Here is a 22,007-nt window from a genome sequence, read left to right on the forward strand (position 1 = left end):
TGGTGGAAAGATGGTGAAGGTTTTGAATTTATTCTTCTCCTCGGGCCTCAGGGAAACGGGGAGATTCAGTAACCAAGACTGCAATGTTTATCTTCATCACACAGCACAAGAAGCACCTTCATGGCTAACAGAGGATATCATTAGAAATAGACTTGAAAAACGTATCATTAATAAGTCAAGGAGGCCAAATTACCTGATTGCCAGACCATTGTTCCTAATTTTTACAAACAGTCTATTGACTGGAATGGTATCAGCTAATTGGAGAAAAGCCAATTTAGCACCAATACTTAAAAAAGGGCCAAGATACAGTATCTCACAAGAGTGAGTACACCCCTTACATTTTTGTAAATATTTCATGTGACAAAACTAAAGAAATGACAAGTAGTGAGTGTACAGCTTGTATAACAGTGTAAATGTGCTGTTCCCTCAAAATAACTCAACACGCAGCCATTAATGTCTAAACCACTGGCAAAAAAAGGGAGTACACCCCTAAGTGAAAATGTCCAAATTAGTCACAAAGTGTCAATATTTTGTGTGGCCACCATTGTTTTCCAGCACTGCCTTAACCCTCTTGGGCATGGAGTTCACCAGAGCTACACAGGTTGCCACTGGAGTCCACTTCCACTCCTCCACATCACGGAGTTGGTGGTTAGAGACCTTGTACTCCTCCGCCTTCCATTTTGAGGCTGCCCCACAGATGCTCAATAGGCTTTAGCAAGGCAGTGGTTGTCTTGGAGGTGAGTCTGGGTTTATGTCCTCAGTCTGCTTGTCTTCAGCAAAATGTTTACCAAATTTTCACATTTTCACTTAGGGGTGTACTCTCTTTTGTTGCCAGCGGTTTAGACAATAATGGCTGTGTTGAGTTATTTTGAGGGGACAGCAAATTTACACGGTTAAACAGGCTGACCCCCCCCCCCCCCCACCCCTTCAACCTCTTCAGCAATGCTGGCACCACTCATGCGTCTATTTCCCAAAGACATCTTCTGGATATGACGCTGAGCACGTGCACTAAACTTCTTTGGTCGACCACGGCGAGGCCTTTTCTGAGTGGAATCTGTCCTGTTAAACCGCTGTATGGTCTTGTCCACTGTGCTGCAGCTCAGTTTCAGGGCCTTGGCAATCTTCTTATAGCCTAGGCCAGTGATGGCGAACCTTGGCACTCCAGATGTTTTGGAACTACATTTCCCATGATGCTCAACTACATTGCAGTGTGCTTGAGCATCATGGGAAGTGTAGTTCCAAAACATCTGGGGTGCCAAGGTTCACCATCACTGGCCTAGGCCATCTTTATGTGCGCAACAATTCTTTTTTTTCAGATCCTCTTTACCGTGAGGTGCCATGTTAAACTTTCAGTGACCAGTATGAGAGAGTGAGTGATAACACAAAATTTAACACACCTGCTTCCCATTCGAAACTAAGACCCTGTAACACCAATGAGTCACAGGAGGGACGATGGCTAATTGGGCCCAATTTGGACATTTTCACTTTTTTCGTTGCCAGCGGTTTAGACATTAATGGCTGTGTGTTGAGCTATTTTGAGGTGACAGCAAATTTACACTGTTATACAAGCTGTACACTCACTACTTTATGTTGTAGCAAAGTGTAATTTCTTCAGTGTTGTCACATGACAAGCTATAATAAAATATTTACAAAAATCTGAGAGATGTACTCACTTTTGTGAGATACTATAGACCAGTTAGCCTAACATCAATAGTTTGCAAGCTCTTGGAGGGGATAAGGGGCTATATATAAGATTTTAGTAATACAAACTGTATTAGCAGTAATCAGCATGGATTCATGAAGAATCATTCTTGCCAAACCAACCTATTAACCATCTATGAGGAGGTGAGCTGCCATCTAAATAAAGGAAGACCTGTAGATGTGGTGTATCTGGATTTCACAAAGGAGTTCTATACAGTTGCCCATAAACGCTTACTGTACAAACAAAGGTCTGTCAGCATGGACCAAAGGGTGAGTACATAGATTGAAAGCTGGCTACGGGTGCGAGTCCAGAGGGTGGGGCTATATGGGGAGTACTCTGAATTGTCCAGTGTAGAAAGCGAGGTCCTCCAGGGTTCTGTCCTGGGAGTCATCTTATTTAATTTATTCAGAAATTATCTGTAGGATGGAATAAACCACTCAATCTAAGTATTTGCAGAAGATGCTAAGCTAAGCACGGCAATAACATCTACGCAGGAGGTGGAAACCTTGCAAGAAGATCTAAACAAATTAATGGGGTGGGCAACTACATGGCAAATGAGGTTTAAACGGTTCCCGACTGGCTCCTGTATAAATATGTTGGCAGAATGGCGCGGCTGGGCAAAGTAATATGTCACGGAGCTCAAGAATGGGGAGGTGCCGATGTAAACAACATCTCCCCGTTTTGCCTGGTGACAGCACACTGATCGCCTGCTCCCTGTCATCGGGAGAAGCGCTCAGTGTGATGTCACACACAGCCACGCCCCCATGCAGTTAGAAACACCCCTTAGGAACACTTAACCCCTACACTGCCACCTAGTGGTTAACCCCTTCAATGTCAGTGACATTTTTACAGTAATCAATGCAATTTTATAACATCGATCACTGAATTAATACCAATGGTCCCAAAAATGTGTCAAAATTGTCCTTTGTGTCCGCCAAAATGTCGCAGTCATGATAAAAATCGCCGATTGCCGCCATTACTAGGAAAATGAAATTAATACAAATGCCATAAAATGATCCCCTATTTTGTAGACGCTATAACTTTTGCGCAAACCAATCAATAAACGCTTATTGCGATTTATTTATTTTTTTAACAAAAATATGTAGAAGAATACATATCGGCCTAAACTGAGGGAAAAACATGTTGTGTTTTTTTTATATACATTTTAGGGGGATATTTATTATAGCAAAAAGTAAAAAATAATGCTTTTTTTTTTTTCAAAATTGCCCCTCTTTTTTTGTTTATAGCGTAAAAAATAAAATCTGCAGAGGTGATCAAATGCCACCAAAACACAGCTCTATTTGTGGGAAAAAAAGGACGCCAATTTTGTTTGGGAGCCATGTCGCAGGACCGCGCAATTGTCAGTTAAATTGACGCAGTGCCGAATAGCAAAAAAACTCTATGGTCAAGAAGGGGGTAAATCCTTCCGGGGCTGAAGTAGTTAAAATGTTGAAAAATTTAAAATAATGCATTTGGGTGACAAAAACTGTAATGCAATCTACTCACTGGGGGAGAACCACTGGGAGAATCTAGGATGGAAAAGGACCTGGAGGTCTTAGTAGGTTACTCAATGCTAGGCTGCTACAAGCAAAGCCAACAGTATATTGGCATTGGCATTAAAAAAGGAATTCATTCCAGAGATAAAATGATGCTTCTCCCACTCTACAAGACTCTAGTCTGGCCGCACCTGGAGTATGCTATCCAGTTTTGGGCATCGGTACTCAGAAGGGATGTGCTGAAACTAGAGAGGGTCCAGAAAAGGGCAACAAAGCTAATATAGGGACTGGAGGATCCCAGCTATGGGGAAAGACTGCAAGCACTGAACTTATTCTCTCTGGAGAAGACGCTTGAGAGGGAATATGACTTCAATGTACAAATACTGTACTGGTGACCCCACAATAGGGATAAAACTATTCATCGCAAGGGAATTTAAAAAGACACGCGGCCATTCACTAAAATTAGAAGAGTAGTGGTTTAACCTTAATCTGCGTAAAGGGTTCTTTACTGTTATGCCCCGTACACACGATCAGATCTTCCGACAACAAATGTTGGATGTGAGCTTGTTGGCGGAAAGTCTGACCTTATGTATGCTCCATCGAACATTTGTTTTTGGACTTTCCACCAACAAATGTTGGCTCGCAGGTTCTCAAATTATCCCGCCAACAAATTTTTGTAGTCGGACATTCTGATCGTGTGTACACAAGTCCGTCGCACAAAAGTCCATGCATGCTCAGAATCAAGTACGAGCTGGAAGCGCTCGGTCTTGTAAAACTAGCGATCGTAATGGAGATATCACATTGGCTCCTCATAAGTCTTGTACGGCTCTACGTTTGTAATTGTTGGCCAACATTTGTGTGACCGTTTGTATGCAAGACAAGTTGGAGCCAAAAACCTTTGAACAAAAATCCATGGTTTTGTTGTCCAAAAGTCCGATCATGTGTATGGGGCATTAGAGAGGTAAGGATGCAGAATTCTCTTCCACAAGCAGTGGTTTCAGAGGGGAACATCGATAATTGCAAAAAAATAATAGGCACATTAACACCCACAACATACAGGGATATACAATGTAATAAAAACGTAAAAGCATACACACAGATTGGACTTGTCTTTTTTTTCAATCTCACCACCTATGTAAGTGGTAATAAACCCCCAAACCCACAAATGTAATGTATTGCAGCTTACCAGCGAAATGTAGTGGCTGCATTCCTTTTCTTCCCTGATCCCCCCCCCCCCCCCCCCCCCGTTTCCTCTAGTGATCTGGCCAGTAACACCCCTCCAGGCATCATTCTATAGGAATGCCTTTATTAAATCAACCACATTGTATTTACAGATAACTAGGTCTAACACCTCAGCCCATTAGGGACTTGGGTAGCCAAGTATCAGCATATTTCTGCAGTAGAGATTACACATTTGCGATTTGCTGCAGCCAAGAAGTCTCTATATGTGAACCACATATAAATGCTTGACGTGCAGACAGCCTCAGTGATTTTCAGCCTGTCTTTGTTTTTATATAGCCTTTCTGGCCGTGGTTGAATTCAAGCACCTGTGATCCTACACCGATTCTTGACTATGCACAGCCATGTGAATGAGGCCTTTTTTTTTTTCTGCAAAAAAATTTGTATTTATTACTACTTTTTTTTTTTTTTTTTTTTTTTTTTTTTTTTAGGAAAGGTAAATTTAGCCTTTAATAGGCATATACTATTTTAATAGTTCCCCAAACCTTTTTTTTTCTGCTTAAAAAGCTACTGTTGTGCTTTAAACTCTAATATAATGAAAATCTTTGAAAGACCAGAGCATTATTGTAGGGGTTGATACTTTTAGAGCCAATTTTCGTCTTCCTTTTTTTTTTTTCTTCTTTAGGCTCAGTATCTTCTAAATGCATGCAAGCACTTTGTTGATATTACCATAATTTAGTAATTTGTGTGTGCTGCAGTTGTGAATTTCATACCAGTAGAGGGTAAGGAAAAGCTCTGCCTAAGGATTCATGTTTTTTGCAGTCATTGGGGAGGAATTTATCTTCTGGCTTATGATGAAAGAATAGCATCATGTGAAAGAGGCACCAACTTTACATCTGATTAAAGTCTGGTGCAGTGTGCCTTAGGGAAGACCATCTGGGATTGGCATGTCTCCCCTTCAATGATCTGATATCAGCCTGGCAGCCACTAACATGATTAATAGCATTCATCTCTAGCACATTATGAGCAAATTAAACTGCAAATTTGGTTTATGTGTTTTAGAAGATAGGCACATTTTTGTTTGAAAAAGATTGTGAACCCTTTGAAGTTTTCAGAATTTCTGTATGATTCTCTCCTAAACTTTTGTGTGATTCTCTTTATTCAAGTAATATTGAGGAAATGCATATTTTATAAACACATGCAGCATTGTCTGCTGTAACATTTTCTGATGCAACCTAAAATTCATTGGTTTTTCAGTAACTGCTAGCCTTCCTAGATTTTAGGTAGCAAAGAAGCCCCAGAGTTTTCTTCTTATGCCCTGTACACACGGTCGGACATTCCGACTACAAAATCTGATTTTTTAAGACTGATTTTAGCCCAAGCTTGCTATACAAGAGTTGTCAATGGGTCCTTAGATACCTCATCAGATTTTAGAGTTGTGAGTCTTTTTTTTTTTTTTTTTTTTTTTTTTGTGAATGATCCTTCAAAGGAAGATTTTGTGCAGTGGTGAAATTATTTTAAATTAACAGCCTTTTTGGCTAACTAAAACCCACATCTTCACCCTTCTGTTCAGATGAGTTTGTTCCCCAATGATCATCCAGTAATGGTCCATTCTTCATTCCCTTGTTTATTGATATTTGCAGACCCAATTTAGCAAGTTTGTAAAATGCATGTCAGACAATTTGACCCAATGCCTTACATACAGGGGTCTTTTAAACATAGAGGGAGATTCAGATAATCAGATTGAGGTTCATCAACTATAAATACTTGTCTTAATAAAGCTATGTTAAATTTGACATTTTTGCCTGTTTAACCACTTAAATACAGGGCACTCTCACCTCCTTTCTGCCTGGGCCAATTTTCATCTTTCAGTGCTGTCGCATTTTGAATGACAATTGCGTGGTCATGCAACTGTACCCAAACAACATTTTTATCATTTTTTTTCCCCCACAAATAGAGCTTTTTTTTTTGGTTGTTTTTGATCACCACTGGGGTTTCTATTTTTATTTTTTGCGCTACAAATAAAGACCGAAAATTTTGAAAAAAAAAGATTTTTCTTTGTTTCTGTTACAAAGCTTTGTGAATAAGTACATTTTATCTTTCACTGATAGGTGGCAGTGATATGCAGCACCGATGGGCACGGATGGGCAGAACTGGTAGATGGCACTGATGGGCTGCACTGGTAGATGGCACTGATGGGCTGCACTGGTAGATGGCAGTGATGGGCTGCACTGGTAGATGGCACTGATGGGCTGCACTGGTAGATGGCACTGATGGGCTGCACTGGTAGATGGCACTGATGGGCTGCACTGGTAGATGGCACTGATGGGCTGCACTGGTAGATGGCACTGATGGGCTGCACTGGTAGATGGCACTGATCAGAAGGCATTGGTAGATGGCACTGATCAGAAGGCATTGGTAGACATCACTGATGGGCACAGAGTCCCATCCCTATTAGGCTGAGATTGGAATCCCTGGTGGTCTCCAGTGGGCATCCTCGATGGGTCTGCACTGATGATCAATGTGCTCATTATCAGCGCTCAGCGCAGATCCCCCTTGCAGGAGAGCAGCCGGTAGGCTTAGAGGAAGAGCATCTCAAGAGAAGGATGGGGCTTTCATTGCTGAACTTCTTTTTGCTAATGCTAGCTTGCTATCGGTTAGGCTGACTCACTGAATTCAGTAATTTGAGAGTAATTGGCCCAGAGCTACCATGCAGCTCAAAAAGGTACACATCTGCACTGAGGTATTGAACCAGAGGTTCGTTAGGACAGAGGCAACCAGCATTTCCTGCAATGGCAGCCTGCATACTTCTCTCATATTAGGTATTCTTAAAAGTAAATTCCATGGGGCATCTTCCTGCACTGTCATGTCAACCCTCCAGTGTTTGTTAAATATCTCCTTGATTTGCCTGTGTTCAATAGAATAGGTGGTAAATGGGACCTCCAATAAACATTTTTTCTTTATTACATATATTCATATATGCCTCACATTTTTAGGGTGACACTTGGCTCAACATGTCCACGTGTATTCACCATTTCCTGTTCATTTCAATACGAGGTGTGGTAGACCTGACTGAGGTTCGGCGTGCACTCTGTCACTGCATTGATGAGATTTCTCTTTAGCCACAATGAGGCTTTGACGTCACATTTGCAGCCATGTGGCTGGATGTCGCTCCGCTTGTGTGTTATCAGAGTGAGGTGTGCAACTCACACCGATGGTAGCGATTCCTGTCTTCTCGCCATGTGCGGAGCCATGCCGCTCTGATTGGTCCTTTCTGTTTGTACATGTTCTCTATAAATATGGGCCAATGTGGGGGACCTATTCTATGCCCCAGTTGAAGGCCATTGGGACGAAACGCGTTGGATTCGCTTTACAGCTTTTAGCTTGTGGTCACAATTTTATATTTACATTTATGGATCGATGTTGGTACTTTAAATAAAACCCATCAATTTTGATCTATGCCGTATGGTGGCATCTTTTTCTTTCCATATTCCTTTGGATGAGAATGTCTGGCTTTTGATGTTTACATTCGGATTGACCACCATTCGAGTTCCAGCTTCTCTCCATCTATTGGAGTTCCATGTTCTGGCTTTCTCAGCAAGATTGATTCACTGTCGCTGACATGCGAGTCCACTTCACTTGGTAAGAGAAATGTACCCCTTATCTTTGGTCGCATCATCCCTGGTGTTATGTGTGCTGTCATGGCTGTTCCATCCTACCTTTTGAATACTAATTCCATCATAAGGGGGGACTATTCCCATGTTCTATTTTATTTTGAACTTACTTCGGGATATAACGATTCATCATAAGTTCAGACTTCTGGCACTCTTAATTACAATTTTTTATATTTTCCTTTTTTTTTTTTTTTTTTTTTTCTCATTTGAATAGCATTTTATCATTCGTCATGCATGTTACTCACTATTGTATGGTGTATCACATTATTATATGGTTCATCACTGTATGACATTTTTCACTTTATATGGTTTATCACTTTAGCACTACATTTTGTTATACATCCTCTTTAAAATGTTGTCAATGTTTTGGTTAGCTGCTTTTTTCACTATTTGAGTTAGTGCAGTAATTTCACATATTATTGTAGCAGAGAGACGGCCTAACGTCTAATGTTGCAAATTTCTGGGGATGATTGGTATCCTGTTTGCATTTCTGATAGTAAGAAAACTACTGCATGATTCAACTCATCCCTGTTTATTTTCAGAAGTAAAATTTTCTTTTAACAAGAAGGTTCTTTTGGTAGTGAAGAGTGATAAATTACAATAGCAGTAAAATGAAAGCACATTGATTCATATACTGATCTCTTTTGCTTATACTGTTTTGCCCTTGGATTTTCCTGACCTCGGTGTGTTGTCTCAAAATATAACTGCTGCATATTCAGAATTTTCATTTATAAGATACATTTTGTTTAAAATATAACCTTTCTTAACCTGTTTGTGCAAAGATATAGAGGAAGTAGAGTTTATAGAATAGCTACTACATAAAAACTGTTGCACAAAGAGCACAGAAACTGTAAAAGCTGTGCCCAGAAAAAGTAGAGGGCAAATAACTCATCACCAGTATTGTCTGTAGGCTCACTGCAGCTGATCTTTTTTCTATTACTGACATACAGTTGTGCTCAAAAGTTTACAGAAATTGTGAAATTTTGGTATTAATATTGAAATTATGATTGATCATGCCAAACAGACTGCCTTTTATTTAAGGATAGCAATCACATGAAACGATTTATTATCACATAGTTTTTTGGATACTTTTTAAATCCGAATAACAAATCGCCCAAATGGCCCTGATCAAAAGTTTACATACCCTGGAACGTTTGGCCTTGGTACAGACACAGAAGGTGGCACACACAGGTTAATATGGCAATTAAAGGTTAATTTCCCACATTTGTGGCTTTTTAAATCACAATTGGTGTCTGTATAGATGGGCAATGAGTTTGTTAGCTCTCGCATGGATGCGCTAAACAGGCTAGACACTGAGCCATGAAGAGGTAGAAAAGAACAGTCAAAAGACCTGCAGAAAAAAGGTAACTAAACGTTACAACGATGGAAAATTATATGAAAAGAGAACCAAAGCATTGAGTATGTCAGTCAGTACTGTTTAATCATTTAATAAGAAATGGGAAATTTGGGGATCTCTTGATACCAAGCCAAGGTCAGGTAGATCAAGAAAGATCTAACATTCCAAGGCCAAATTTCCAGGGTATGTTAACTTTTGATCAGGGCCATTTGGATGATTTCTGTTAGTTCTTTGGATCCTTTTTAAATCGTAATGATGATCAAAATGGACCTGGGGGGCACTTGCCTTGGAGGTGGAGCCTGGAACACTGGCAGGGGACCCGAGAAGAGGAGGTAAGTGTAACAGGTTTTATATTTTATTAAAGACAACCCCTTATAATCACTTTAACAGGATAAAGAACTTCTGCTGCCCTGGGCTTAGATACCAGAGGTGACTTTAACATGCTAACCTTCTTTACTTTTCAAAATCAATGACCACTGAGACTTCTACAAAAGTTGTACAAAAAGCCTAGCTGAACAAAGAAAACCAAAACAAACAAAAAAATGTATGAATTAGTTGCCAAGTTTATGTAGAGGCAACAAAGGAATATTACTACATTTGTTGAACTACATCATGAATATTCGTGACAGCGCACGAAAATAACCTGTTTTGATGTAACTGGAAAAAAAGCAGTTACTGTCTATCTTCTTGTGTAATCCTTTCAGCAAATGCAATTTATATCTTCAACCTTCAGTAACAGTAAGGCAGTATCTAATAATGTGGACCGCAAGGATTTGAGGATGACTCAATTGCTATGTCTGACATGGAAAATCCTGACTCTAGAAAGGAGGGGTAAAATGTCACCTTTCTTCAATTGTGTACTCTTGTAGAGGTTATCTCTTCATAGCAGCAATTTCCTGTGTTTGATAAGCTGGCAAAGGACTTTTTTATATTGTTGTAGGGGACTTAGCAAGGGATGTTGTCTATATGCTATAAAGGTCAACCATCATTGCATTTGCTTGATAAGAATTGGAGAGCATTCAACTCTGAAGAGATTACATAAAATAAAATTAAGGAGCAAATTGTATTTTTAAAGGGTTGTCATCTTAACATGTTAAGAAAGGAACTTTGGTCTTTGAACAGCAGTGCTCACGTAGCTAACAAGTCAGATTGCAGTGCAATATTTGCTCATAGTCAGTAAGTCAGACATTGTGATATCTGCGCATGCAAGAATTTTTTCTGCAAGCAAAAAAGCCAGTGATTAGACTCTGATGAAATGGAGAATGGGAGGCTTAGGACACAAACCGGAGGTCAGGTAGGTCCCCGGAATTCTGATAATACATCATTCTTGATAAATAAACAGGCAGATGACAAAAGAGAATTTTTGGTATATCTCCGGGGAAAGTAAAAGTCCTTCCTTGCAGTGGGGGGCTGCCCTTGTACCTTAGAAGTTAAATGCTTGCTTAGGTCTAGGGGACCTGGAAAGCAGTTTTACTTACCTAATCCCCTACCCTATCTGCATCCGGCACTCACTAATTCTCCAGAGGTGTGCTTTGCCTCTGCATCCTTATGTCCAATGCAGGGCTTTCGACCTACGACCACTGAAGTGTAGTGGAAAAGAGGTTGTGGGGACAGGTCTAGAAGCATGGAGGAAGCCCTCAGCAAAACTGTTTTTCTCTTTTGTTCATTAATGGACTCCACCTCTTCCTATTCTTGACCATAGGGTATACTGCCCCCACAGGAGTAAGACACTAGGCAGAAAAAAAAGAAGCTGAGCACTACCTATGGGTAATCCCAGGTGATAGTAAACCTGCTCCCTGCTAGAAAGGTCAGACTCCTCCCTTCCCCATCACTTGCACATTGTTCCTGATTTCCCACCCCTCGCTGAGACACTGCTTTGGGACGTCCCTAAGGTTAAAAATAGGGAAGAGACTGTGTTTGTCAATGAATGAAAGAGAAAATGGGATTTTTTTGTTACTCACTGTAAAATCCCTTTCTCTGAGTTCATTGACGGATACGCCTCACCCACCCCTTTTTCTTTTCTGACTAGTGTCCTACTCCTGTGGGGACAATATAACCTATGCTCAAGAATAGAAAAAGGCTGTGTCCGTCAATAAATGATAGAGAGAGGGTTTCGGCGGTGAGTAATAGAAAATCCAGTTTTCCTGGTTCACTAGACCTAAATAGACTTTTAACTACTAAAAGCGCATGGAAACCATGAAAGGGAGGTTTACCTTCCCTGTCAAGTTAAGCTTTAACCCTCCTGACTAAAAATTGTGATTAGTATATGTGAACTAAATGAGTAGAATAACATTAACTCCAAAGCATATTTCAGTTTCAATTACTGTCAGATTCAAAGATTTACATTTTTAACAGTTTTTTTTTTTTTTTTTGCTTTAGATATTGGACCTTGTTAAAGGTATGCATTACCAGCTGGCATGCCAGAAATATTTTGAGCTGACGCACAATGTAAGTATACATTTTATTTTTACTTTTTTTTTTTTTTTCTGGAGTAAGATTGGTAAAGGTTTGTTGGCCAGTAATTACTACTTTGTTTTAATAGCTGCCTTTTGTGGTTCCACACCATGGTACACTTGAGTTAAGTGGTTTCACATTTTGAAACCCTCTGGCAAACAGGAATCCTTGATGAAAACAATTTGTTGTATAGAGAGCTCTATAGCTTAAGTGCAAACTTACACCTACAACTAGCCTTTTGAGCAAGCGACAGTGGTGAAACAGGACCAGGAAGGTTAATTTTGAGTGGAGACATCAATGTATGCAGTCTTTTTTGGACAATTATTAACCACTTCCGGACTGCTGGATGCTGTTATACATCCTTACTTTGAAGTATGATATCGTTGTTATGGCAGCAGCTAGCTGCCATAGCCCCAGTATCCTCCTGTTCGTCGGCGGTCCGGTTTCCGATAATAGAGGTCTCTGCGGCGGATTCACCACAAGGTCACTTTTATCGGCGGCGGGAGACAGGTGCTCCTCCGCCACGTACTGGAGCCATCAGCAGCTGTGGAGGTGATCGGATCTTCGCCCTTGCTGGGCATGGAGGCAAATGAGGGGAATATGGACTCCAGCCGTCTCCATAACGTCACTTCCGCCTATAGCTCTTAAAGGGTCTTTTTTTTTTCTTTATTTGCATTTAAGTGTAAATATGATATCTGAGGTCTTTTTGACCTCAGCTCTCATATTTAAGAGGTCCTGTCATGCTTTTTTTCTATTACAAGGGATGTTTACATTCCTTGTAATATGAATAAAAGTGACACAATTTTATTATTTTTTTTTAAAAGGTAAAATAAATTATTTTATCTTGTGTGTTGTGTTTTTTTTTTGTACTTTATTTGACAGGTGAATGGGTAGGGGTACATTGTACCCCATACTCATTCACATAGGGTGGGGGGCCGGTATCTGGGGGCCCCCTTATTAAAGGGGGCTCCCGGATTCCGATAAGCCCCCCACCCGCAGACCCCGACAACTAACGGCCAGGGTTGTCGGGAAGAGGCCCTTGTCCTCATCAACATGGGGACAAGGTGCTTTGGGGTGGGGGGGGCCGCGCGGCACCCCCCATGTTGAGGGCACGCGGCCTGGTACGGCTCAGGAGGGGGGAAGCGTTCGCTCGCCCCTCCTTTCCTGGCCGGCCGGGTAGCGTGCTCAGACAAGGGTCTGTTGTGGACTTTGGGGGGACCCCCATGCCGATTTTTTTTCGGCGTTGGGGTTCCCCTTTAAGACCATACCAGATGGCGGGGCCAGCGGCGTCTCCTTCGCGGGCCCCGCCTACCTGGAGACGCGCTTGAAATGAGCGGACTTTCCTCCGCGTGTGTGGGCGAGTCCGTTCATTTCAAAAGTAGGGCGGATAGTACGGCGGACTTAGTACGCCGTATTAGTCCGCTCAAAAAGTGCCGTGTGTTGGCAAGTAGCCCGTTCGGAAAGTCCGACGGACAGTCTGGCGGGAAGTCCGCCAGACTAAGTACGTCGGACAAACGGCTACATGTGTACGCGGCTTTAGAAACAAAAAGTATGTTTGGGGGTCCTAAGTAATTTTCTAGCAAAAAAACTGCTTTTAACTTGTAAACGGCACATCTCAAAAAGAAGTTTAGTCCTTAAGTAGTTAAACACATTAGGATGACTAAAGTTTTGCTTTAGTCAGCTACTTATATTTGGTAAAAACACATAATGTTCTATGAATCAACGACATAGGTGACCCTGTATGAAATATTTTTTATTAATTTAAACTTTTAAATGTTATTTTTTTTTTAAATTAAACTGTATTTAAAGAACCAAAGGGTATATCGCATTACTCTAAACTTACAAACATGAAAATAGAAGTTGACAACTTTTTCTCTGTCTGTAATTTTTTATACTTTTTTGGGCATGAAAAAGTCATTGTCTTCACTGGCTTTCAAACAACATTTCTGTTTTTTGGCGATTCCAATTCCATTCATCATTGAATTGATCTCAGTGACTCAAACTCCTGAAGCCATTAGAACAGCACAGAAACTAGAATTATCAGAAGGTATAATCTGCAGTGACCTACATACTTCTTTAGTATAGGTTTCCTTTAACAGGAAACAAAAGAAGTGTAACTAACCTAACATTAAATAGCATTGCTGTAAGGGCTCTGTGTTCAAAAAAAGTAAATTTCAATCTATTCAATATTTAATAAACATAAAAATATTAGGCTAAAAATATATTATTTTTAAAATTTTGTAACTGTTATGTACATCAGGGCAGCTATATTGGCTTGTTACATATGCAGTCTCTCTGCTCCCTTCCTTGTAGGACTGTACAAGGGTTATGCTTATATGCAATACACTCCCTGTAGAGGTAGTGGTAGAGAAAATTCTCTCTCAGCAGTTGTAAAGAGTAAAAGTCTCATAAAAGTTAAAAGGGGTATGGGTTTATGTAAAAAATAAACATCCATACTCAACCCTATTCTGCAGAATCATTGTGATTCTACAACTGTCCCACGTCAGCTTTAAGACCAAACACTGAATGATCCCATGACCGCTGATTGCTCAACTCTTGGTCTGTTCATCCAGTGCTCACTAGTGTATGGGGCTGCGGAGGGGGTGAGCACAGCAGGCCCTGGCTCCCAGCTGCAGGCTTGGGTGGATCTCTACAATGTTGTAGGGATGTTTTCAGAACCTGGAGCTACTCTGCTCCACCAGTTGATAACAGTCACAGGATTACAAAGGTTAGTGCACTCCTATGACCCACAGGAGAGTTAGGCCGCGTACACACGGGCGGACTGTTCGCCCAACTTTGTCCGCTGAACAGTGTTTGGGCGGACAGTCCGCTCGTGTGTGGGCTTTCAGCGGACAGTTTCAGCGCACAGTTTGACGAACAAGGTTTTTCGGAATTTCCGAAAAACTGTCCGCTGAAACCTTGTTTCAGCGAACAGTCCGCTCGTGTGTAGGCTTGTTCGTCAAACTAAGTTCCGCGCATGCTCAGAAAGGATTTACACGCCGAAAGTTATAATGCAGTGTATAGGACGTCGTATTTTTCGTCCCGTCGTACCTGCCGTTCACGTCATCGCGCACGGTTTCAGCAAACTGTTCGTCCGTCGTGTGTGGCCATGTCCGTCCATGCTAATTTTGAGCGGACTGTTTGCCGAAACTGTTTGACGGACAAAGTTGGGCGAACAGTCCCCGCGTGTGTACGCGGCCTTACAGTAACTTGGAACATGTTCATTGAATATCAACTTTACCTTTACTTTTAAAGTCTATCTTAATCCAAGATCAAAAATGTAAAATATTGCAGGTTACCAGTAGTCAGATGTTGTTTAACCGCTTGCCGCCCGCCGGCCATCATATTACGGCCAGGCAGCGCTGCTCTCGTTCTGGGTAGGCGTCATATGACGTCCGTCCATTTAAACAGGGAATGTGCGCAATCGTGTGCACGCATTCCTTTTTCTTTAGTGGTCGGCATGTCACGGAGACACCGCTCGTCACCGAGGGGGGGTGGACATCCATTGGGCATGGCTGCTTACCATGTGACTTCATCACGGTCGATCACAGAAGGTTCCGCCCCACTTTGCACGGCGCATGCACACGATCACGTTGTGGCAGCTTGTTCCCGAGTACACTGCTTGTCACCGACACTGGTAAACTGCCATTGGCCGGCGGCTGTTTACCACATGATAGGCAGTGAAAGGATCACAGCCAATCATTAAATGTAAACATAGAGCTGTAATGAGATATTACCGGGTTCTCCTTACACACCAATCGTGTGTGAGAAGGAGATTCCGTTAACATCTCGTTACCGCTTCCAGTGTACACCAATCACACTGATTGCCCCCCCCCCAATAAAGAGGACCTGTCACCACCTATCAAAGTACCTGTCACAGTTCATCTGAGTACCTGCCACGGTTCATCTAAGTACCCGAGTACCTGTCTCGGTTCATCTGAGTACCTGTCACCGCCCTTTAGAGTACCCGAATACCAGTCACCAGCCCATCAGAGTACCCAAGTACCTATCTGTAGCCCATTAGAATACCCCAGTACCTGTCACCAGGCCATCAGAGTACCCGAGTACCTGTCACCAGGCCATCAGAGTACTCGAATACCTATTTGCAGCCCATGCCTCATAGAATATACATTGGGGTGTTTGCTTTCCAAAATGGGGTCATTTTGTGGGTAATTCCATTGTCCTGGTGCTCAAGGACCTTCAAAAGCGTGATAGGTAGGAATGAAATGAGAGGTGTAATTTATGCTCCTAGAACGCCTGAAGGTACTACTTCAATGTTGGGCCTCTGTATGTGGCCAGCCTGTGTAAAAGTCTCACACGTGTTATCGCCATACTCGGGAAGAGTAGAATAATGTATTTTGGGCTGTCATTTTTGCTATATACATGCTATGTGTTAGAAATATCTTATAAATTGACAACTTTGTATAAAAATAAAAATAAAATGCTGTTTCATTTTTTTTTTCCACATTTTCCAAAAATTTCTGGAAAAAAATGAACCTTTCAAAAGACTTATTATGCCTCATAGATTATACTTTGGAGTGTTTGCTGTCCAAAATGGGGTCATTTTGTATGCAATTCCATTGTCCTGGTGCGCCAGGGCCTTCATAAATAGGTGGTTGAGAAATGAGAAATGCCTGAAAGTGCTATTTCAGTGTTCCTCTGTATGTGGCTAGGCTGTGTGAAAGTCTCACACTTGGTATCGCCATACTCGGAAAGAGTATCAGAATGTATTTTGGGGTGTAATTTGTTGTATGCATATGCTGTGTGTGAGAAATAACCTGATAATATGATATTTTGGTAAAAAAATAATTTTGTAAAGAATTGTGGGAAAAAATTACAATTTAAAAAAACTCACAATGCTACTTACTTAATACCTTGGAATGTCTAGTTTTTAAAAGGAGGGTAATTTGGGGTGGGTGGGGGGCATTTGTACTTCCCTGACTTGTTAGTGTCTCAGGAAATTAGATACACCTGATGTACTGAAGGCCTGATGAGATGTGATGCATTTTCAGTGATTGGTATCATAGATATTAGCCTCTATAACTTTCACAAAGACCAAGTAATATACACTAATTTGGGTTATTTTTACCAAAGATATGTAGCAGTATAAATTTTAGCCAAAATTTATGAAGAAAAAAAAACTGGATTCTATTATTTTTGTGTCCTTTGGTCTGCTAAATATACTGTTGAAAAAAATGTTGTATAGTTTTTAAAAGTGCAAAAAATATCTGTTAATTCTGCCAAAATCTTGTTAACAGATAACCTTCTGTTCCCATCAGGTACACTGTTCACACGTATTTTTAAAGGACTACATGTGTCCTGTTATGTAAACAGGGTAGGTAAAGGTAGCTGCGACCCTGTCTTATGGTGATAATGCTGCTTCCCCATAGCTACAAAACTGTTGTAAGTACTGGAAAAAGGCCTGACAAAAAAGAAATAATATATATATATATATATATATATATATATATATATATATATATATATATATATATATATATATATATATATATATATATACCACCTCAATACAGTGCACTTGCACCCCCTTCCTGCCCATACCAATTTTCAGCTTTCAGTGCTCTCACACTGAATGACAATTACTCAGTTACGCAAAACTGTACCCATATGAAATGTGGGGTCTTTTTTTTTCACACAAATAGAGCTTTCTTTTTATGGTATTTAATCACTAGTGGGGTTTTTTTTGTGCTATAAATAAAAAAAAGGCTGTAAATTTTGTAAAAAAAATGCCTTTTTCTTTATTTCTGTCATAAAATTTTGCTAATTGGTAATTTTCCTTCATAAATTTTGGCTAACATTTATACTGCTACATATCTTTGGTAAAAATAACCCAAATTAGTGTATATTACTTGATCTTTGTGAAAGTTATAGTCTACAAACTATGATACCAATCACTGAAAATTGATCACATCTGATCAGGCCTTCAGTACATCAGGTGTATCTAATTTCTTGAGTCACTAACAAGTCAGGGAAGTACAAATGCCCCCCAAATTACCCCCTTTTAAAAAGTAGACATTCCAAGGTATTAAGTAAGTAGCATTGTGAGTTTTTTTAAATTGTAATTTTCAACAGTATATTTAGCAGACCAAAGGACACACAAATAATAGAATCCAGTTTTTAAGGTTAATATACTTAACTCTTAAAGCAGTATTAAACCCAAAACCAAGAATGTAATATATTGCAGTTTACCAATCATTTGATGTGGTTGCTATATCCGTTTTCTTTTTCTTTAGGGTAGTGGTCTCCAAACTGTGGCCCGGGGGCCATATGCAACCCTTTGCCTGCCTTTGTCCAGCCCCTGGGTCACTATTTCATTCACTGATACCAACAATGGGACATAACTCTTCCTCACTGACACCAACAGTGGGGCAGAATTCCTCCCAGTGACACTAACAGCGGGACACAGTTCCTCCAAATGACACCAAGTACTGGGCTGAATGACACCAACAATGGGGCATTGTTTATTTCCACTGATGTCGGGACCTTTTCTACTCCCAATCGCCACAGTATGCCCCCCCTAAAGTCCAAAGGACAGTAAACTGGCCCTTTGTTTGGAAAGTTTGGAGATCACTGCTTTAGGGTTTTTTATTTTCCCTCTGTTTCCCCTGGTGATTTTGCCAGTAACACATCTCCTCTGTTAGAGTGCCCCCACTCTGGATGAATGAGCACAGGCAGCACATTTGGACAACAGCATTAGCAGTCTATGGAGAGGGGATTGTTGGATATACTAGCAGAATTAAATTTACTAACAAACTGAAACCATACTCCAGCCAACACTTTTTATAAGTAGCTACAGCAAACATTTTTTTTCCTTTTTGAGATAAAGGTTTTAAATAACAGCTGATTGTTGTGAGAGCACCTGCCACTGTTAAATGGTTTGTCTCATCCCTGTAACTACAAGAGAGCTTGAAAAATAACACACTGGGCAGATCACCAGATAAAATAGAAGAAAGAAAACCTAAAAAAATGAGAATTGCTATGGTGCAATATAATGAAATAAATGCTTGCTTTTGGCTTTAATACTGCTTTAAGTCTTTGGAACTGGTTTGCCACAATAAATACTTCCTTATCAAATAACATAAATGAAAAAGAAAAAAAACAATTACCATGAATTTTAAATTGGTGCCCTCTAAATGTGAAACCACATCACACAGTTCTTAACACCGGTAACCACAAAGCATCATGGATTGTAATTTTTGTAACCTGAACGGTTTCACTATCACGTGTGTTCTCCAAACCACTTACTTAAACCCCAAAGAAAGTCCTAAATGTTGCATTAGAGCATTAATTGCTGTAAAACCACACTTGATGAGCCTGAAATTTGAGATTTGCTGTTTAAAAAGGTCACAATGCATAAATGTAAAGAAACTCAAGAAAAAGGATAGATAGTCTGTAACAAGCATTATAATCGCTGAGACATATTGAGCCTTTTATCTGATAATGACAATCTAAGAGGCACTGAGCTATTATTAATGCATTTTTTTGGTTACTTAATTTTTTTATCTCCACTCACAAAAATAAATCTTGACATATATTGAAATGGTTACACATATGCACATGGTTATATTTGCCCTCAAATTTTCCACTCGCACACTGCAAGTGGAAAATGGCTGTTGGCAAGCGTGGGGCTGCCTCAGAGTGGGAGGACGAGCACCGCCGGTATGGTCTCCCAGCCAGGGGAAGAGAGAGGAGAGGAAGATGCGAGCTGTCCGGATCAGCAGAGAGTGGGATTGCCCACTGTAATAGCTTTCATTAGAACTTCCTGTGTTCCCGGGGCTCATCATCTTTTGGCCTGGTGCCTTTCATAGACAGAATGCCAGTCCAATGCAGGACGTGTGACGTCATCAAAGGCATCGGCCAAGAGGTGGGGCTATGTGACGATGAGCCCCAGGAAGATGGGAAATTCAAATGAAACCTATTACAGCGGACAATCCCGCTATCTGCTGATCTTGACGGTTTGCCTCTTCCTCTGCACAGGTGAGGCTGCACTGGGCACAGGTGAGGCTGCACTGATAAAGTTGTTAATATTTATTTTTGTAACCTAATTCTGCATAAAACATTTAAGTGTAATTTCATGAGATCATTTATGAGGATGGGATTAGGTGGCAGGGCATGGTAGAGGTTGGGTGGGGCAACTGGTGTCGAGTAACCCTTAAGGCCTGGCTAGTAGCTCAGGACTTTAAAATTTGAGCCCTGGTTATTTGATGCCTTTCCATAAAGTGATTCTTGGACTGCAATCATGTGAAGAAAGTGCTAACGCGGTTAGGGTTATTTTGGGGATAATGTATTCATTTTATTTTTTGCAAAGGTTAGGACAGTGCTGGATGGAAGATCCGGCATGACTGACAATATATGCATCAAACAACTTCACTTATCCATTAAGGCCCTTTTGAATGTGTGTGAATATATTTTAGTAATTGTAAAGACTGTGCGCATGGGCATTGCTTACTCTACGATTTTGTGGCAACTATAGAAGAGTCTGTACACCCCATGCAAAGTGTTGTGCATTTTTTGAAGCCCAAATGCAGCAGCCAAATGTCAAATGTCTATTCATAGTGTAAACCGAGTAGATGTTGCAATTTTACTTTTCTGAAGGTATAACTTGCATCTCTATATGCACTCAGTAAGGCTCAGGAGCGCGTCCGCACGAGTGTCCCCTCAGCATATGAAAGAGGAGTAGCAGATATTGCTGTTGGGGAACACCAGAAGAGGAGGTAAGGGACCGCTGTGTGCATTACCATTGCAAAAAGCAGGTAAGTATAACATGTTTTTTGCTGGTTGTAAATGCTTTTACAACCACTTTAACCACTTTCTGCCTGCCATATAACAAAATGACGGCCAGAAAGTGGTTGTGTTATCCTGACTGGACATCATATGAGATTCAGCAGGATAAGCCAGTGGTGTAGCGATCAGTGGTGTGTCAGTCGCCGCTTATGAGTGCCCATCTAGTACTACCTATCCGTGCCCATAAGTGCTGCACATCGGTGCCACCTATCAGTGCTGCATATAAGTACCTCATCATCGGTGCCCTTCAGTGCAGCCTCATCATTGCTCATCAGTGAAGGAGAAAACTTACTTGGTTACAAAGTTTTGTAACAGAAACAAAGAAACATTTTTTTTATTTTATTTGGAGCGCAAAAAATAGAAAACCCTTGTGGTGATCAAATTATAACAAAAGGAAGCTCTATTTGTCAGGGGAAAAATTACAAAAATGTTGTTTGGGTACAGTGTTGCATGACTGCGCAATTGTCATTCAAAATGCGACAGCGCTGAAAGTGGAAAATTGGACCGGGCAGGAAGGGTGTGAAAGTACCCTGTATTGAAGTGGTTAATTAGAATTCAAGCTTACTTGTGTTATACACAGCACACATCTGCTAAAGTCCTTATACCCACAAAATATGCTTTGAATACTGCACAAGTGTCTCACAGACACCTGAAAAGGCATCCTTTTCGTCATACAGAATAAAGACCAAGAGCTAAGAATTATATGGCTGATGGTCAGCAAGTCTCGTGCACAAACACTTGAAGTACCACCACTGCACCTCTAGAAAATAAAACAAACTGCCCTGCTGCCACTTTAACCACTTAACAACCACCCTATAGCCGAATGACGGCTACAGGGCGGTTTCTTAACTCTGGGAGGCCGTCATATGACGTCCTCCCAGAATTCCGCTCTCGCGTGCCCCCTGGGGCGCGCACTCCAGAGCATCACGGTAAACGGCCGCTCATAGCGGCCGTTTACCACGTGATCGCTCCGTCAAATGACAGAGTGATCACTTGTAAACAAACCGGCGTCATGTTATGACGCCGGTTCCTCCCTCCCCCTCTCTGTACCGATCGGAACAGCGGAGGGGGAAGAGATCGGTGTAAACAGCGATGTGGGCTGCATCTGCAGTGCCCACATCGCTGCTCACCGAAAATTAACCCCTCAATTCCCTGCCAATACTCTGCAATACCCTGCCATTACACTGCATTATTCTGCATTACTCTGCATTACTCTGCATTACTCTGCATTACCCTGCAATACTCTGCAATACCCTGCAATGCTCTGCAACACTCTGCAATACCCTGCAACGTTTTGCAACACCTGCCAATACCCTGCAACACTCTGCAATGCTCTGCAA

The 22,007-nt window shown here is 41.1% G+C and overlaps 1 protein-coding gene across 1 annotated transcript in view; it reads left to right on the forward strand.

The window, feature by feature from the left end:
- The window catches only part of PRIM2 (DNA primase subunit 2), a 264,458-nt gene that overhangs the window by 232,564 nt on the left and 9,887 nt on the right, over positions 1–22,007 (forward strand). Inside the window, exon 13 of the mRNA XM_077489506.1 lies at positions 11,788–11,856. Within this exon, the coding sequence (XP_077345632.1) occupies positions 11,788–11,856 (69 nt within the window). The remainder of the gene's footprint in view (positions 1–11,787; positions 11,857–22,007) is intronic.

This window comes from Lithobates pipiens, unplaced genomic scaffold (genome assembly GCF_037356315.1).
Source record: "Lithobates pipiens isolate NorthernLeopardFrog02 unplaced genomic scaffold, aLitPip1_a1.2 Scaffold_18, whole genome shotgun sequence".
NCBI classification, from domain to species: Eukaryota; Metazoa; Chordata; class Amphibia; order Anura; family Ranidae; genus Lithobates; species Lithobates pipiens.